Source organism: Rhinichthys klamathensis, unplaced genomic scaffold (assembly GCF_029890125.1).
Source record: "Rhinichthys klamathensis goyatoka isolate OS25496 unplaced genomic scaffold, OSU_Roscu_1.1 h1tg000161l_1, whole genome shotgun sequence".
Taxonomy (NCBI): Eukaryota; Metazoa; Chordata; class Actinopteri; order Cypriniformes; family Leuciscidae; genus Rhinichthys; species Rhinichthys klamathensis.
Window position 1 is genome coordinate 4,257,214 of NW_026606695.1, and position 16,072 is coordinate 4,273,285.

The window sequence follows — 16,072 nt, forward strand, 5'->3', positions numbered from 1 at the left end:
GGTTCTTGCTGAAGCTCAAACGTGCTGCGCAACACGAGATTGAACCTCATTGGTTCTTGGAGGAGCTCAAACCTGCTGCGTAACACGAGAGTGAACCTCATTGGTTCTTGCTGAAGCTCAAACGTGCTGCGCAACACGAGAGTGAACCTCATTGGTTCTTGCTGAAGCTCAAACGTGCTGCGCAACACGAGATTGAACCTCATTGGTTCTTGGAGGAGCTCAAACCTGCTGCGTAACACGAGAGTGAACCTCATTGGTTCTTGCTGAAGCTCAAACGTGCTGCGCAACACGAGAGTGATCCTCATTGGTTCTTGCTGAAGCTAAAACGTGCTGCGCAACACGTGAGTGAACCTCATTGGTTCTTGGAGGAGCTCAAACCTGCTGCGTAACACGAGAGTGAACCTCATTGGTTCTTGCTAAAGCTAAAACGTGCTGCGCAACACGAGAGTGAACGTCATTGGTTCTTGGAGGAGCTCAAACCTGCTGCGTAACACGAGAGTGAACCTCATTGGTTCTTGGAGGAGCTCAAACCTGCTGCGTAACACGAGAGTGAACCTCATTGGTTCTTGCTGAAGCTCAAACGTGCTGCGCAACACGTGAGTGAACCTCATTGGTTCTTGGAGGAGCTCAAACCTGCTGCGTAACACGAGAGTGAACCTCATTGGTTCTTGGAGGAGCTCAAACCTGCTGCGTAACACGAGAGTGAACCTCATTGGTTCTTGCTGAAGCTCAAACGTGCTGCGCAACACGTGAGTGAACCTCATTGGTTCTTGGAGGAGCTCAAACCTGCTGCGTAACACGAGAGTGAACCTCATTGGTTCTTGCTAAAGCTAAAACGTGCTGCGCAACACGAGAGTGAACCTCATTGGTTCTTGCTGAAGCTCAAACGTGCTGCGCAACACGAGAGTGAACCTCATTGGTTCTTGCTGAAGCTAAAACGTGCTGCGCAACACGTGAGTGAACCTCATTGGTTCTTGGAGGAGCTCAAACCTGCTGCGTAACACGAGAGTGAACCTCATTGGTTCTTGCTGAAGCTCAAACGTGCTGCGCAACACGAGAGTGAACCTCATTGGTTCTTGCTGAAGCTAAAACGTGCTGCGCAACACGTGAGTGAACCTCATTGGTTCTTGGAGGAGCTCAAACCTGCTGCGTAACACGAGAGTGAACCTCATTGGTTCTTGCTAAAGCTAAAACGTGCTGCGCAACACGAGAGTGAACGTCATTGGTTCTTGGAGGAGCTCAAACCTGCTGCGTAACACGAGAGTGAACCTCATTGGTTCTTGCTGAAGCTCAAACGTGCTGCGCAACACGTGAGTGAACCTTATTGGTTCTTGGAGGAGCTCAAACCTGCTGCGTAACACGAGAGTGAACCTCATTGGTTCTTGCTAAAGCTAAAACGTGCTGCGCAACACGAGAGTGAACCTCATTGGTTCTTGCTGAAGCTCAAACGTGCTGCGCAACACGTGAGTGAACCTCATTGGTTCTTGGAGGAGCTCAAACCTGCTGTGTAACACGAGAGTGAACCTCATTGGTTCTTGCTGAAGCTCAAACGTGCTGCGCAACACGAGAGTGAACCTCATTGGTTCTTGCTGAAGCTCAAACGTGCTGCGCAACACGAGAGTGAACCTCATTGGTTCTTGCTAAAGCTAAAACGTGCTGCGCAACACGAGAGTGAACCTCATTGGTTCTTGCTGAAGCTCAAACGTGCTGCGCAACACGAGAGTGAACCTCATTGGTTCTTGCTGAAGCTCAAACGTGCTGCGCAACACGAGAGTGAACCTCATTGGTTCTTGCTGAAGCTCAAACGTGCTGCGTAACACGAGAGTGAACCTCATTGGTTCTTGCTGAAGCTCAAACGTGCTGCGCAACACGAGAGTGAACCTCATTGGTTCTTGGAGGAGCTCAAACCTGCTGCTCTAACACGAGAGTGAACCTCATTGGTTCTTGGAGGAGCTCAAACCTGCTGCGTAACACGAGAGTGAACCTCATTGGTTCTTGCTGAAGCTCAAACGTGCTGCGCAACACGAGAGTGAACCTCATTGGTTCTTGCTGAAGCTCAAACGTGCTGCGCAACACGAGAGTGAACCTCATTGGTTCTTGCTGAAGCTCAAACGTGCTGCGCAACACGAGAGTGAACCTCATTGGTTCTTGGAGGAGCTCAAACCTGCTGCGTAACACGAGAGTGAACCTCATTGGTTCTTGCTGAAGCTCAAACGTGCTGCGCAACACGAGAGTGAACCTCATTGGTTCTTGCTGAAGCTAAAACGTGCTGCGCAACACGTGAGTGAACCTCATTGGTTCTTGGAGGAGCTCAAACCTGCTGCGTAACACGAGAGTGAACCTCATTGGTTCTTGCTGAAGCTCAAACGTGCTGCGCAACACGAGAGTGAACCTCATTGGTTCTTGCTGAAGCTAAAACGTGCTGCGCAACACGTGAGTGAACCTCATTGGTTCTTGGAGGAGCTCAAACCTGCTGCGTAACACGAGAGTGAACCTCATTGGTTCTTGCTGAAGCTCAAACGTGCTGCGCAACACGTGAGTGAACCTCATTGGTTCTTGGAGGAGCTCAAACCTGCTGCGTAACACGAGAGTGAACCTCATTGGTTCTTGGAGGAGCTCAAACCTGCTGCGTAACACGAGAGTGAACCTCATTGGTTCTTGGAGGAGCTCAAACCTGCTGCGTAACACGAGAGTGAACCTCATTGGTTCTTGCTAAAGCTAAAACGTGCTGCGCAACACGAGAGTGAACCTCATTGGTTCTTGCTGAAGCTCAAACGTGCTGCGCAACACGTGAGTGAACCTCATTGGTTCTTGGAGGAGCTCAAACCTGCTGCGTAACACAAGAGTGAACCTCATTGGTTCTTGGAGGAGCTCAAACCTGCTGCGTAACACGAGAGTGAACCTCATTGGTTCTTGCTGAAGCTCAAACGTGCTGCGCAACACGAGAGTGAACCTCATTGGTTCTTGCTGAAGCTCAAACGTGCTGCGCAACACGAGATTGAACCTCATTGGTTCTTGGAGGAGCTCAAACCTGCTGCGTAACACGAGAGTGAACCTCATTGGTTCTTGCTGAAGCTCAAACGTGCTGCGCAACACGAGAGTGAACCTCATTGGTTCTTGGAGGAGCTCAAACCTGCTGCGTAACACGAGAATTAACCTCATTGGTTCTTGCTGAAGCTCAAACGTGCTGCGCAACACGAGAGTGAACCTCATTGGTTCTTGCTGAAGCTCAAACGTGCTGCGCAACACGAGAGTGAACCTCATTGGTTCTTGGAGGAGCTCAAACCTGCTGCGTAACACGAGAGTGAACCTCATTGGTTCTTGCTGAAGCTCAAACGTGCTGCGCAACACGTGAGTGAACCTCATTGGTTCTTGGAGGAGCTCAAACCTGCTGCGTAACACGAGGGTGAACCTCATTGGTTCTTGCTGAAGCTAAAACGTGCTGCGCAACACGAGAGTGAACCTCATTAGTTCTTGGAGGAGCTCAAACGTGCTGCGTAACACACAAGACTGAACCTCATTGGTTCTCGCACAAGCCGAACGTCAAGCGAACATGCTGGAGGTTCCGTTTACCACACCTGATGTGTGCTTTGATGAATGTTTAAATTCAATCTGTTCATCATAATAAAGAAATCGTGTCTCTTCAGAAAATTTGGACTAAACCAGTCACATGGATTAGTTTTACAATCCCTTATGAACTTTTTGATTCGTCAAAGTGGTATTTGCGTAGACTGTCAAAGGAGGTACAGAAAGCTCTCAGATTTCTCAGAGGTCTTATGGGTTTGGAACATGATGGTGAGAAAATGATGACAGAATTTTACATTTTGGGTGAACTAACCCTTTAAATTGTTAAATTTTGTCCAATCATATTCTGAATGTATGTGGTTACTTTCTTGAGTGGTTGAATGTTTTAGGAAACCTTTGAAATGACCACTAGTGACAGTAAAACACCAACAATTTGTATTCCTTTTAACACAAATTATGATTACAGATGCACATTATCAATTTAAAAAGACACATTTTTGCTTGGTTTCTTGCACAATGATATATTAAGACCACCACAATTTGTAAATTAACCTTTAATTTATACTTTTGTATCACATAATCAGCTCCAAATGTATGTCTGTATGGCTTTTTTGACATTTTAAACTGCCCAGTAGTTCACCTGGTACAGCGTTGCACTTGCAATGCAGAGCCCTTGGTTTGAGTCCGATGAAACATAAGTCATGACTCATGGTAAAAGAGCTTAAACTTGTAGAAGCAAGTTAAAATGGCATGTTTGCTTTAGTGCATTTTTATCTCACATTTGGTGTAGGGCAGGTTTTAGTGCAGGTGGTAGTGTACATTATTTTCAAAAGTGATTAACGTGAGCATTAACCTTAATGTCACTTGGAAATTTCATTTCCGAACTGCTGTGTGATATGTAGAACAACCAACGTAATGAAACATTGCCAGATTCACATTCATCTGTTTCTGATAAAACTAAACACACTTTAACACTTATCCTAACCCTAAGAATCACTCGTTAGTGAGACATTTCACTTCGAAAGTATTGTGAATTGTGCAAGAACCAGCATCATTTTGCAGAAATGTCACCACAGGCACTTTTTTTTTCTCCCCAGTGAGCCTGGGTTGGAAATAATCATTATATTTGAAATTTGGTTCTGTTGGTGGCACAGAAATTCTACCTTTAATTGTGTACATTGTCCTCTTTCCCTGTTGTTCTCTTTTCCTACTTTCCCACTGAGCTTTCACTCATTTGCTATCCAGACATTTTCAGACCTACTCACACCTGATTTGAGCCACAGCTGCTGGTTGGTCGCGTAGATGGATTGGCTATCACCGAGGGATGGCAATTGTGTTTAATATCCACCGATATCCTGTACGGTGTGTCTCTGGAGGTATTAGCTAAGCCATGATATGCCTCCCAGCGCTCCTCGTCTAAGCCTTCAGTGAGACGTTAAGGTCTGCTGCTTTAACCCCCTCCTCCCCCCTCGTGCTCAAGTGTCTGTTTCCACATGTGTTTGAGTTAATTAGTTACAAAGCCACAGCAGCTCCCAGGAGGAACACAGCTACAGAACAACCTCCATCTTTATTAAAGAAACGCGATTTGAGTGCTTTCCTTCCGCTTTTCTTTTTTTTTTTTTAATGGTTTATTTCATCTGCTACTCTTCCATTCCTTTAATTGGGAAGTTGGTGTGTTGTGAGTGTGCTTGAGGAATTAAGATGGATTGGAGGAAAAAAAGGCATCAATGATAAATAAATCAGGGAACTGCCAGAAGGAGAGGTGACGGCGTGCCTCGTGTTAAGTCGCGCGCACGCTGACAACGATTAAACCCTCGAGGTCAGCTAGTCTCTGTGCTCTTGGCTGATTATAGGTGTTCCAACATGACTGCTGTATCCATATGTTTCAGGTGGGGCATCACTATCTACATTTACAATGGCAGTAGCATCTTGTTGCTGCTCATTTTGTAGGGATGCACCAATATGGACATTTTGTCTATCTGTCTGTCTGAATTTTGTTAGACTGCTAAAAAATCCAGAGCTTTAAATAATGAAATTTCTTTTAATCTTACAGCATTTTTATTAAAGTTAAATGGATTAAGTTAATTTATTTGATGTGATTTTAAATGCTCACTTGAAAAGTTCAGAACTCTACTTTCTTTAAATGAGGGAATTGCGTTTATTTGTTAAAACTAATTTTATATGACCTTATTTGGGTCCCATGATCATTTGGCTATAATTTTTCAGCTTAAAGGGGTAGTTCACCCAAAAATTATGATTTTTTTCATTATTTACTCACCCTCAAGTGGTTCCAAACCTGTATGAGTTTCTTACACAAAAGAAGATATTTGAAATAATATCGGTTATCAAACAGTTGGTGGTAGCCAATGATTCAAATTTTTTTCCATAGTAGGAACAAAAAATACTATAGAATTCAGTGGCTACTGCCTGGTTACCAACATTCTTGAGAATAACCTTTGTGTGTAACGGAAGAAATAAACTTATGGAACTCATGGGTGAGTTCAAGAAACTCATGGGTGAACAATCCCTTTAAATCACACTTTTAACTTATTGAACAAATAGAGATAACGTTAAATAGTCAAGATCGGCCAAAACCAATATGCCTGCCGATATATCATAAATCTCTGCTCATTGGCTTCATCACCTAGTCACTCATGTTGCTATAAATCATCAAATCTCATTTACAATTAATGACTTCCAGTTGCTTTGTCACTGCAAACTAGTGGAAAACAGCTTATAAATCATACTAAATGATGTTTTTTGAAAATGTAAAAATGCTGAATGTTTTCTGTGAGGGTTGTGTTTAGGGGCAGGAGATTTGTACAGTTTAAAAATCACTATCCCCCGCTTTCACAGACAAGGTGTATGCCTAGTTTAGACTACATGACTTTAAACGTCAGCAGATTGCTGTGCTGTTAATACTACTTGACTTGTAAGTCGTTGTGGTGTTCACTCTACACTATAGGTAAATGGTCTGTAACAGGGGGTCACACACTACACAAGCTGTCAACAACTCTGTCACCCAACGACTCTATCCGGTCCCCAAACCACGTTTTTGTCACGGAAACACATGCGAGAAGTGGAACGGAAAATGACGCAAATCAACGCGTGAAACAGGAGCTGTTTATTTGAAAATGGACGTCGGGAAGAAATGAACGCTGCAAGTTCTTTGCGTGATGTTCTGTTCTGAAAAACCCTGAAACAAAGAAAAAAACTAATAATATGGATGAATATAAAAGTATATAAAAATATAAAATTACATCATAAAGCTTGGAAGAGCCAGGACATTTGTTAATATAACTCAGATTGTATTCGTCTGAAATACTAAAGTCATATACACCTAGAATGGAGGGTGAGTAAATCATGGGGTAATTTTAATTTTTGGGTAAACTATCCCTTTAAGATAGTCCCAGACTAAAATGCATGTTTGAGCGATTTTAACTGAAAAACTGAACATATCTTAAAATATGTCAGTGCCATTGTTTTGTCTCAAGATGCACACCAATAATGTTTTTTATTTTAATCTAAGCCCTGTTTGTGAACCAGGCCTATGTCTGGAAAGTCCCCATCAAAAAATGAAAACCCAATGTGTGTCTGTGTGTGACAAAATGTCCCCACAATAGTAATACCAGAAAATTTTGAGTTTGAGATTTTTTGGTCCCCATGAGGAAACAAGCTTATAAATCATACAAAATGACATTTTTTGAAAATGTAAAAAAAAAAAAAATTGTGATAGGTTTAGGGGTAGGGTTAGTGTAGGGGGATATAATATACAGTTTGTACAGTATAAAAACCATTACGTCTATGGAATGTCCCCATAAAACATGGAAACCCAAACGTGTGTGTGTGCGCGCGTGTGTGTGTGTGTGCGTGTGCGTGAGCGTGTGTGTGTGCCAGGGCTGCCCGGCTAGTGGGCACTGGAGAGTTTGGACAGAACAGTCAAAACCCACATACTCTCGAGACAAACACCTCCTCCATGAGTTCTTTACACACACGCAATTTTGCTAATAGCCATTAAAACCCATTGTTTCAAACACCTATAAAGACACACGTAGCACATAACCAAATCTTTTAACCACCACAAACAGACAGCTGTGTTGTTAAATGTGCTGTTATTGGGTAAAATCTGATTGCTCTCCAATACATGGGAGTTGTGTCCCAGTCCCAGTCCCAGCTGTTAGAACATGAGCTCGGTCTGCCTTCATTCATTTGCTGTGTGTTGTGTGACCATCCCCACAAGTGCAGTTTTATTAACATGCATCAACACACCATCTGCAACCTGAAATCACACAATAATTGAGCATAATAAATGATGTTAAATCCATTAACAAAGGCAGAGGTTGAAAGTTGTTTGTTTAGGGCGTGTTGAATTATACACTGTTCAATATGCTGATTTAAATTGCAATGTTCTTAATTAAATCTGAATTGCAAAAGAAAAAAAGGTACTCTGCAAGCCTTTCTAACACACACACACACACACACACACTTTAACACATTTCTTGTTCTCTTCCATTTGCTCTTTCAATATCCGGGATTAGTCATTCATTTTTCCTTCTCTGCTCAAAGCCAGTCAAGAAATGAAATCTCTTTCTTGTCTAAAGCCTTCCGTGTTATCAATTGAAACCAAATACATCAATGCCATTAATGTCTCTGACTTGTGGCCGTTTAACCTTGTAATTTTATGTCATACGCAAACTGAAATCTTTCTCTCCAGGGAAATTAATCACTTGATAATCACTTTTGTTGGCAAGAAAGATGCTATTACAGTGGTGCTAATTGTTAAACATGGAAACTCAATGAAAAAGGGCACTGAGGTGAACCGGCCTCCTCTTTTATAATGAGGAATGATGCAGATCACTGCTCGCCTCCTATCCGTCCGCATAATCAGATGAGTGTGTGTGTGTATTTTTATTGGATCATTAAAATCATAACAAATACCCGGTGTGTTGCCGCTGTATTTGTTTATTTGACTTGCTGTAAGTGTTAACTCTGTATTAGAGTTGGATTTAACTCATCTGGATTCAGACAGGATTACTGGGGCTTGTTGATAAGATGAAGTCTCCATTATCCTGTGATCACAAGTGCTGTTTGGCAGAGATCTGACATGCAGGTAAATGTTGTGTGTTTGGATTTCCCTCCTCCTGTCTGTGCCAGCACAGCTTTTCACCTGCCACAGATGGATGTGTGTGTGAGCCTGCATGCTTGCTTGCGTGTGTGCGCACGTGGGTCACACTTTGCCTGCATTGTGATGGCCAAATGTCTCCACGATTGTAGTAAAACCTGAAACAACCTACACTGATTAGAAAATAGGCTTAATGCTTAATGAACGTATAAATAGTTTCTTAAAGGGATAGGTCACAATTCTCCCATCATTTACTCACATTCATATCGTTCCAAAACTGTATGACTTCCTTTCCTCAGCAAAAGAGGATATACAAATAAATTTTAAAAAAGTCTGCTTTTTTGTCCATGCAGTGAAAGACAGTGGGGTCCAATGTTGTTATTGGACAATAACTAACTACCCTTACCTTATAAATAATACTAAAATAAATGGTGGGCCCATAACTTTTTGTTGTATGGGCAAAAACAGTTCCTCACAATATCTTCTTCTGAAGAATGATCATGTAAAAATTCAGAAAGGATTTGAAAGGGTTTGGGGATTGAAAATATCTTAGCTCATTCAAAAGCAGTAGAAGTCAATGAAAAGTCCTTGTAGAAAAAAGAATGTGTGTGTGTTCGCAACTTACCCAACCTGTTCTGTCATTGTTCCTTATTTTTGGGGTTTATCGCTTACTTAGAAGAGGTCCTGTTATTCAAAGGGCTAATATTGGAAGAGTATATTTCACCTGATTCTACAGAGTCTGTTCCGTTTAATTATAAGTGATCATTAAGCATTTTTCGCCTTTGCGCTCGATTCGAGCACACATTAGTTGAGGGTCTCGGCAGAGAAGATGCTTCATAAGCAGTTTGTTCATTCCAAATTGGCATGGACACATAATGCAGGTGAGACTAGCTGTGATAGCACAGGGAATAATCAAAGTCTCTGCCAGGAGCAGAAACAAGCATCCTGCCCCTGAATGATTACAGTGATTGTGTAAACCCAATGAGAAAGACCATGTTCTGTGATAGATCAGGGAGAAGGTCTGTCTCTCTCTGTGTGTAGGCCTAGTTCATGATAGCAGAGCTCAAAGCCATCTGCTAAAGAAAAAAAACACGTAAAAGAGAGAACGTGAAAATGAAAGAGAAGTGTTGAGACAGGGTTGCCATGACAGGGATTTATATATAAGGCAGTCAGTGAGACCATGATGTAGATTAAAGAAGGAAATATTTCATTATTTATTTAGTTTTTCTTGCTCTTTTGCAGAAGTCCAGGTGAAAGACCTTTGAAGAACTGGGGCTTTGATGGTGATAAATTGACATCTCTCTCTCTCTCTTTCTTTACTTGGGACGGCCGTGTTCTGGTTTTGGAGTGACATAAGAGATGTGGGGAAGAAAGGCTAAAGCCTCATGGTTAGAGAGATAGTGTGTGTATCAGGGTGATGGAGCCCAAAGAAAGATCTGTGTGTCTGTGTTTGCTTTCACATGCCAGTCTGTGCTTTTGAATATAACCCCGTCTGTAATCGTATCAGATTGTTTTGATGGTGTTTATGTACCCTACCAGTCAAAAGTCTGGTGTCACTTGACTTGGTTTATGTTTCTCATGATCTTACGTTGCCCTGAAGGCTTGAATTAAGTATAGCAGAGAAATAAACTGTGCCTGTGGATTTCTTAAAACATATGATTTTATATTACATCCATCCATCCATTCTCTAAAGCGTTTGTCCTGTGTAGCGTTGTGGGAATACTGGAGCCTATCCCAGCCAGGATGGTTTTTAGAGTTAACTGCAACTGAAACTAAAACCATTAAAAAAAAAAGCATACATTTTTGTTACGTGAAATAAAATAAATGTTAAATGAAATAAAATATTTTCATTTGATGTACTGAAATAACTAAAACTGGAATAAATAAATAATACAAACATATCATCATATGCTGTACATCTTAACTAATAAAAATGACAGAAATGCACAAGCTAGAACTAACTAAAATGAAAATTAAATATATAAAAATACAAATATTCAAACTATAAATAAAAACTATAATAAAGTAACACGGATTTTATTTCATTGCATTTTTAAATATTTTATTTGTAATGGACTAATGTAAACAATTTGTGAAGAAAACAAAACATTAACAAGTGTCCACATGGGACCTCCTTCAATATTATTAAAATGTATTTCAGGTGCATATTTGGTGTAAAATGTAGTTGGTTAAATCTTCGGCAATACTTTAGTTTGGGGACCAATTTACATTACCTAGTTGCTTATTAGCATGCATATTACTAGCATATTGGCTGTTTATTAGCACTTATAAAGCACATACTGTATTAATACCTTATTCTGCATGACCCTATTCTACATCTCTTAATCCTACCCCATACCTAAACTTAACAACTACCTTACTAACTATTAATAAGCAGTAATTAGGACTTTGAGGCAAAAGTTGTAGTTAATAGTGAATATGTGTTCCCTAAACTAAAGCATGACCAAATCTTTTCATAAATGTGGAAAATAGTAAAAATAAAGGAAGAAATAGAGGTGTGAATTGGAAATTGGACTAGCACTGTAAACTTTTAACATGAAGAAGGCAAGACAGGGTGTGTTATTTACCTGAACAGCGACTGTGTAGCCTGGAAAAGTACATGATTATTTACTACAAAAAGACTCATTCTGATTCTTTGCATCCATCTATCCTGACCATAACGTCTTTCATAATTCTGTTTATAACACCTCGGCTTAGTACAAAAGAAAGCTGATTAAATGTAATGGGATTGTGGTTCACTTAGACACTGTACAAGGTTAGTCTCTGAGCAGGTGTGTGATGGGAGACTTCATGCAGTGTCGAATTCTGCAATGTAACTTTCATTAGTGTGGGATTATCCATATTAGCTGTTCCCATATTACCACTGATAATGAAGTCTAATTATTTCTGGTGCTCCCTCAAAGCAACAAGAGATGGATTTTCCTGCAGCGGCAAGAGTGTACGCTCCCTAAAACAACACTTTGACACTTTGGTGAACGACTGTATGCCCCTCTCAATATAATGTGGGAATGTTCATGACAACTATGATGATGCTTCACCTTATCATGCTACTGTATCCCTTTCTAAAGACTAATGCAATTAGAGTCTTGTCCGCTTATAATTCATCCGAACTCTTCATCATAGGCATCTTGTAATGAGGCACTTGGACTGGTGTATTTCTATAGCGATTGTCTTCTTGTTTATTTTCTTGCCAAAGTGTGATTAATGGGTTAACCACTTAATGAAAGTGGTGGGATGCTAATTAGGCATGGCTAGGCAAGATAATACCATACAACATCATTCTGCTAGCACAGACTAACCAAAGGTTGTTATTGTAAATGTCTCCTTTCTCTTGTTTCACTCTAACCTCATGCTACTGTGTATAAAACTAATCGTTTTTGATCTCTGTGTCTCTACAGGTAGAGAGAGAAATAGCTATTCTGAAGCTCATAGAACACCCACATGTTTTGAAGTTGCACGATGTCTACGAAAATAAGAAATATTTGTGAGTATACACCACTTTTGTTTATCCATGCACCATGCAATGTATGAGCTGAGTGTGTATCAGTGCCTGGTAAACTCTGTATCTGTACGGAAGAGCAGAGGCTCTGATATCCCTGGATATGTGCTCGCGCTCCAGTGGCTGGGCTTAATGTAGTTTTCAATAATTGATAAAGGAGCCACCATAGATGCAGCTGAGGAATTTGTTTTCTTAATATTCAGATGACACAGATGTATGGCCCGCACACTCGTAAAGTATTTGCCTATGAACATTTTTACACACACAAATCAAGTATGAATCCGTCCTTAATTTAAATAACGCTGACAGGTAATCGCATGAGAAAATCCTTTAATCGACTAATAAATCAGGCGTCTGCCGTGTCAGTGAGTGTGTTTGTATGTGTGTTCAAATGTGAATGGGAGTCTGCATGTATCTCATGAATACATGAATGCATGAGTATGACATAAATGTGTTTGCCCATCAGACAGGACGATTGCAGGAAGATATTTCGCAAACATGTACACATTCACTCAAATGCAATACAGTCTGAGACTATATTGAAAATGTTGGGCTTTTTTTTCATTTAAAGGTCACTTAAGGTGAACAGAATTTTAAACATTATGTTGTGAAGGTGTAAAAAGTTGCTAATCAAATAATTTAATTATTCAATTTGGCTTTTACTCAAATTGGTGTGTTGATAATATAGTTTGTAATGGAAAATTTGGTTATTATTATTATTATTTAAATAGTAGCATTTTCACTATAGTGGTCTCAGTGGACCCCCTCCTCTGTACACAACCGTTCAAAAGTTTGGGGTCAGTATTTTTTATTTCTATTATTTAGCAAGGATGCATTAAATTGATCAAATGTTACAATAAAGTATTTTACATTGTTACAGAAAATAACTATTCCAAATAAATACTGTTCTTTTGAACTGTATATTCAGTATCACAGTTTCCAAAAAACTGTTACGCAGCACAACTATAATTCTTTACTTTTATACATCAAAATATCAACATTTTGTTTTACATATGGAGGGGGGAATCATGGATGATGCGACAGCAGCCATATTGTGCCACCAATCACTATTTTCAACATTGATAATAATAAATGTTTCTTGATCACCAAATCAGTATTAGTATGATGTCTGAAGGATCATGTGACACTGAAAACTTGAGTAATGATGCTGAAAATTCACAGGAATTAGTTACATTTTAAAATACTGTATTTTAAAATAGAAAATCTAAGTTGTAATGATATTTCACAATATTACATTTTGGACTATATTTTAATGAAATAAATGGAGCCTTTGTGAGAATAAGATACTCTTTTAACTTTTAAAAAAGTAGTGCATACTGTATATTGGCATGCTAGTAGATCTGTCCTGGGAGTTTCATAGCTGCTGTGTATCAGGATTTCTTATCTCCTGCTTGTTTTCCACAGATATTTGGTTCTAGAGCATGTGTCAGGTGGAGAGCTCTTTGACTACCTGGTAAAGAAGGGCAGGTTAACACCCAAAGAGGCCAGGAAGTTCTTCAGACAGATCATCTCTGCGCTGGACTTCTGCCACAGTCACTCTATATGGTAAGAGCTCTGGACTTCATTGCTGTGTACAAATCTCAGTTTGTTTTACAGGGCATCAAAATCCTTTATTTTGAGCATTCAATGCTTGGCACACTCTCATTATGTTGGATCAAGAAAGTCAAACATGTTGGTTTTGTAGCCGCTAACATTTTTTGTTTGTTTTCATATATCATGTATAGCCACAAGCTGTTGTTGTCTGACCTGTTTTATTGCTGCTGTCTCATTTATTATGTATGGTGAAAGCCACCTCAAGTGAAGCATTTTTCAGTCATTGCAAAGCATTGTTATGAATACTAAATATCATCATATTGAGATATTACTATTTTGCACATTTGCAAAAGTTTCTAGCCACACACGTACACTCACACTCACACACACACACTTTCCAGGTCAAAGATTAATGGCTCCCCTCTAGTGCAACTGCAGAAAAGTAGAGTTTTTATCACTGAGTGTATCCTTAAGCCTTTTCTCTCCACATCTTTGAGATATAAATGAAAAATATGCTCACATTTTCTCTGTATGCTTTCTCTCAGTTTTTTTCTGACTATAGAGCCAAGAGGGTTTCAATTAGCCGTACAAAAACTGGAAAATAATAAAGGTTTTTGCCTTCTTGCACAGTTCCTGAGATTTTCAAACAATTTTAAGTTAAACTACTAAGAAACAAGTCCCTCATCTTCACCCCAGCGTAGTTTTTATCCAAGTGTGTTGTGGTAATGAGGTGACTGACCCCAAAAACCCAAATAAAAGAAGAATCTTTTCAGAGGTATTTAAAAACGAATTTAGTTTTTGAAAAAGTAAAGTATCCATGTTTGAATTTGTCTTGCTAATAGATCATGGTAGAATAAGACTTTTTCTTAGAAAAAAGGCAAAAAGTGTTGCAATATAGAGAAATTAACACTTCATAACACAGAAAATTCTTAAAAAATCTAAAATAATTTATAGCCTACTTCACATTGATTATTATATAGAAATCCTAAATGATAACCATCCATCAAGATTTTATTTAGTCACTTTAGGATACAATCTTGCATTGTGTTGGGAAAATAAAGTGTGGATTCTCAAATTATACTTACAAATTGTGTAAATTAACATTTTTCAAAGTTTGAACCTGTCAAACTAACCAAGTACAACTACAGAACTTCATAAATTATACATCAGGAACTGTGACAAACTTGACAGTTGGACGACAGCCTGTGATTTCGACTGTAGTCTTAAATGTACTTTCATCGAACTTTTTACAGCTTTAAGAGCTATCGCTAATGCTAATAATGATTCTGTTAGAATTCTCACGACCATATCCTCTTCATATGCTAATATACTAATGCACTGAAGGGGCAGCCATTAGCACAATATTTGCATCTGTTTACCATGCGCTTCAGCAGGCGCACAGCCTAATGAAGAATGCCTCATGCTTCCAGCACAACTCAACTAGCTGATGGATGGTTTGAAGGCCTTTCTCGATAGGTGATGGAAAGCATTGAATAAACAGCATAGCAGGGAGGCATCACTCGTTCTCTCCTCTGCTCGTTCACAGCCATTTTCCTCTCTGGGGTTTGAAACCTCCACACAGATTATGTTCGGTGTTGATAGCCTTCTGCTATCATTGCATTCACAGGGATAAAATTATGGCTTCCTGGCCCTATTGTGAGGACAGACAGAAAGACTAAAGTCTGAATCAAGTCTGTCAAATTCATCAGTCTTTTACATGATGCAAGTGCTGTCAGCTACACAAGGTCGTCAGAGAGGAAAAAGAAAAGAGTTGAGCCAAGTTAACTCTTGTCTAAGTTAACTGGGCCTGATCCTGTGTAATGTAAAGCAGTTGCCAGTGTTGTATGGAAATATTGATATCTTTTTTCTGCATTTCATGAGTAATGCTACTAGTAGCTACATGCATCAGCAGTGTGAGCTGCTAAACTCCAGTCCAAACTATAAAAAGAAATTGAAGAACTATAGTTCCAAGATTAACTGCTTGTTTTTATGACCATAGTTGTTGGTCTGCATATTAAAGTGCTCTTAAGTGTGGACTGTAGCCGGTGTCGTCATACTCAGATTCTAGTCAGAATATGAGTCTGATACTGCTCCATTGGGTGGCTATGATTATGGGGCGTGTTTCAACCAAACCAGGAAAGAAAATGCCTCTGCTCTCAATTTGATAGACCTACAACTAATCAGAGCAATGGAGTAAGTGACGTATGTTGAATCCCGTTGGAAGGACGGCAAAAACATCTTTCCGATCGGCAAATGCCTTGATCGCGGTTCTCTGTTCCTCTTTTAAAATGAACTCGCTGTAGATATCTTCTATTACAGACGCGATTGCTGAATCTACACATCTCAATTCT

At 39.9% G+C, this 16,072-nt stretch overlaps 1 protein-coding gene across 7 annotated transcripts in view; it reads left to right on the top strand.

Moving 5' to 3' along the window:
• brsk2b (BR serine/threonine kinase 2b) overlaps nucleotides 1–16,072 on the top strand; it is a 144,055-nt gene that overhangs the window by 89,048 nt on the left and 38,935 nt on the right. For all 7 annotated transcript variants that reach the window (XM_056259054.1, XM_056259055.1, XM_056259056.1 and 4 more), the window contains exons 3-4: nucleotides 12,067–12,152; nucleotides 13,593–13,733. In XM_056259054.1, the coding sequence (XP_056115029.1) occupies nucleotides 12,067–12,152; nucleotides 13,593–13,733 (227 nt within the window). The remainder of the gene's footprint in view (nucleotides 1–12,066; nucleotides 12,153–13,592; nucleotides 13,734–16,072) is intronic.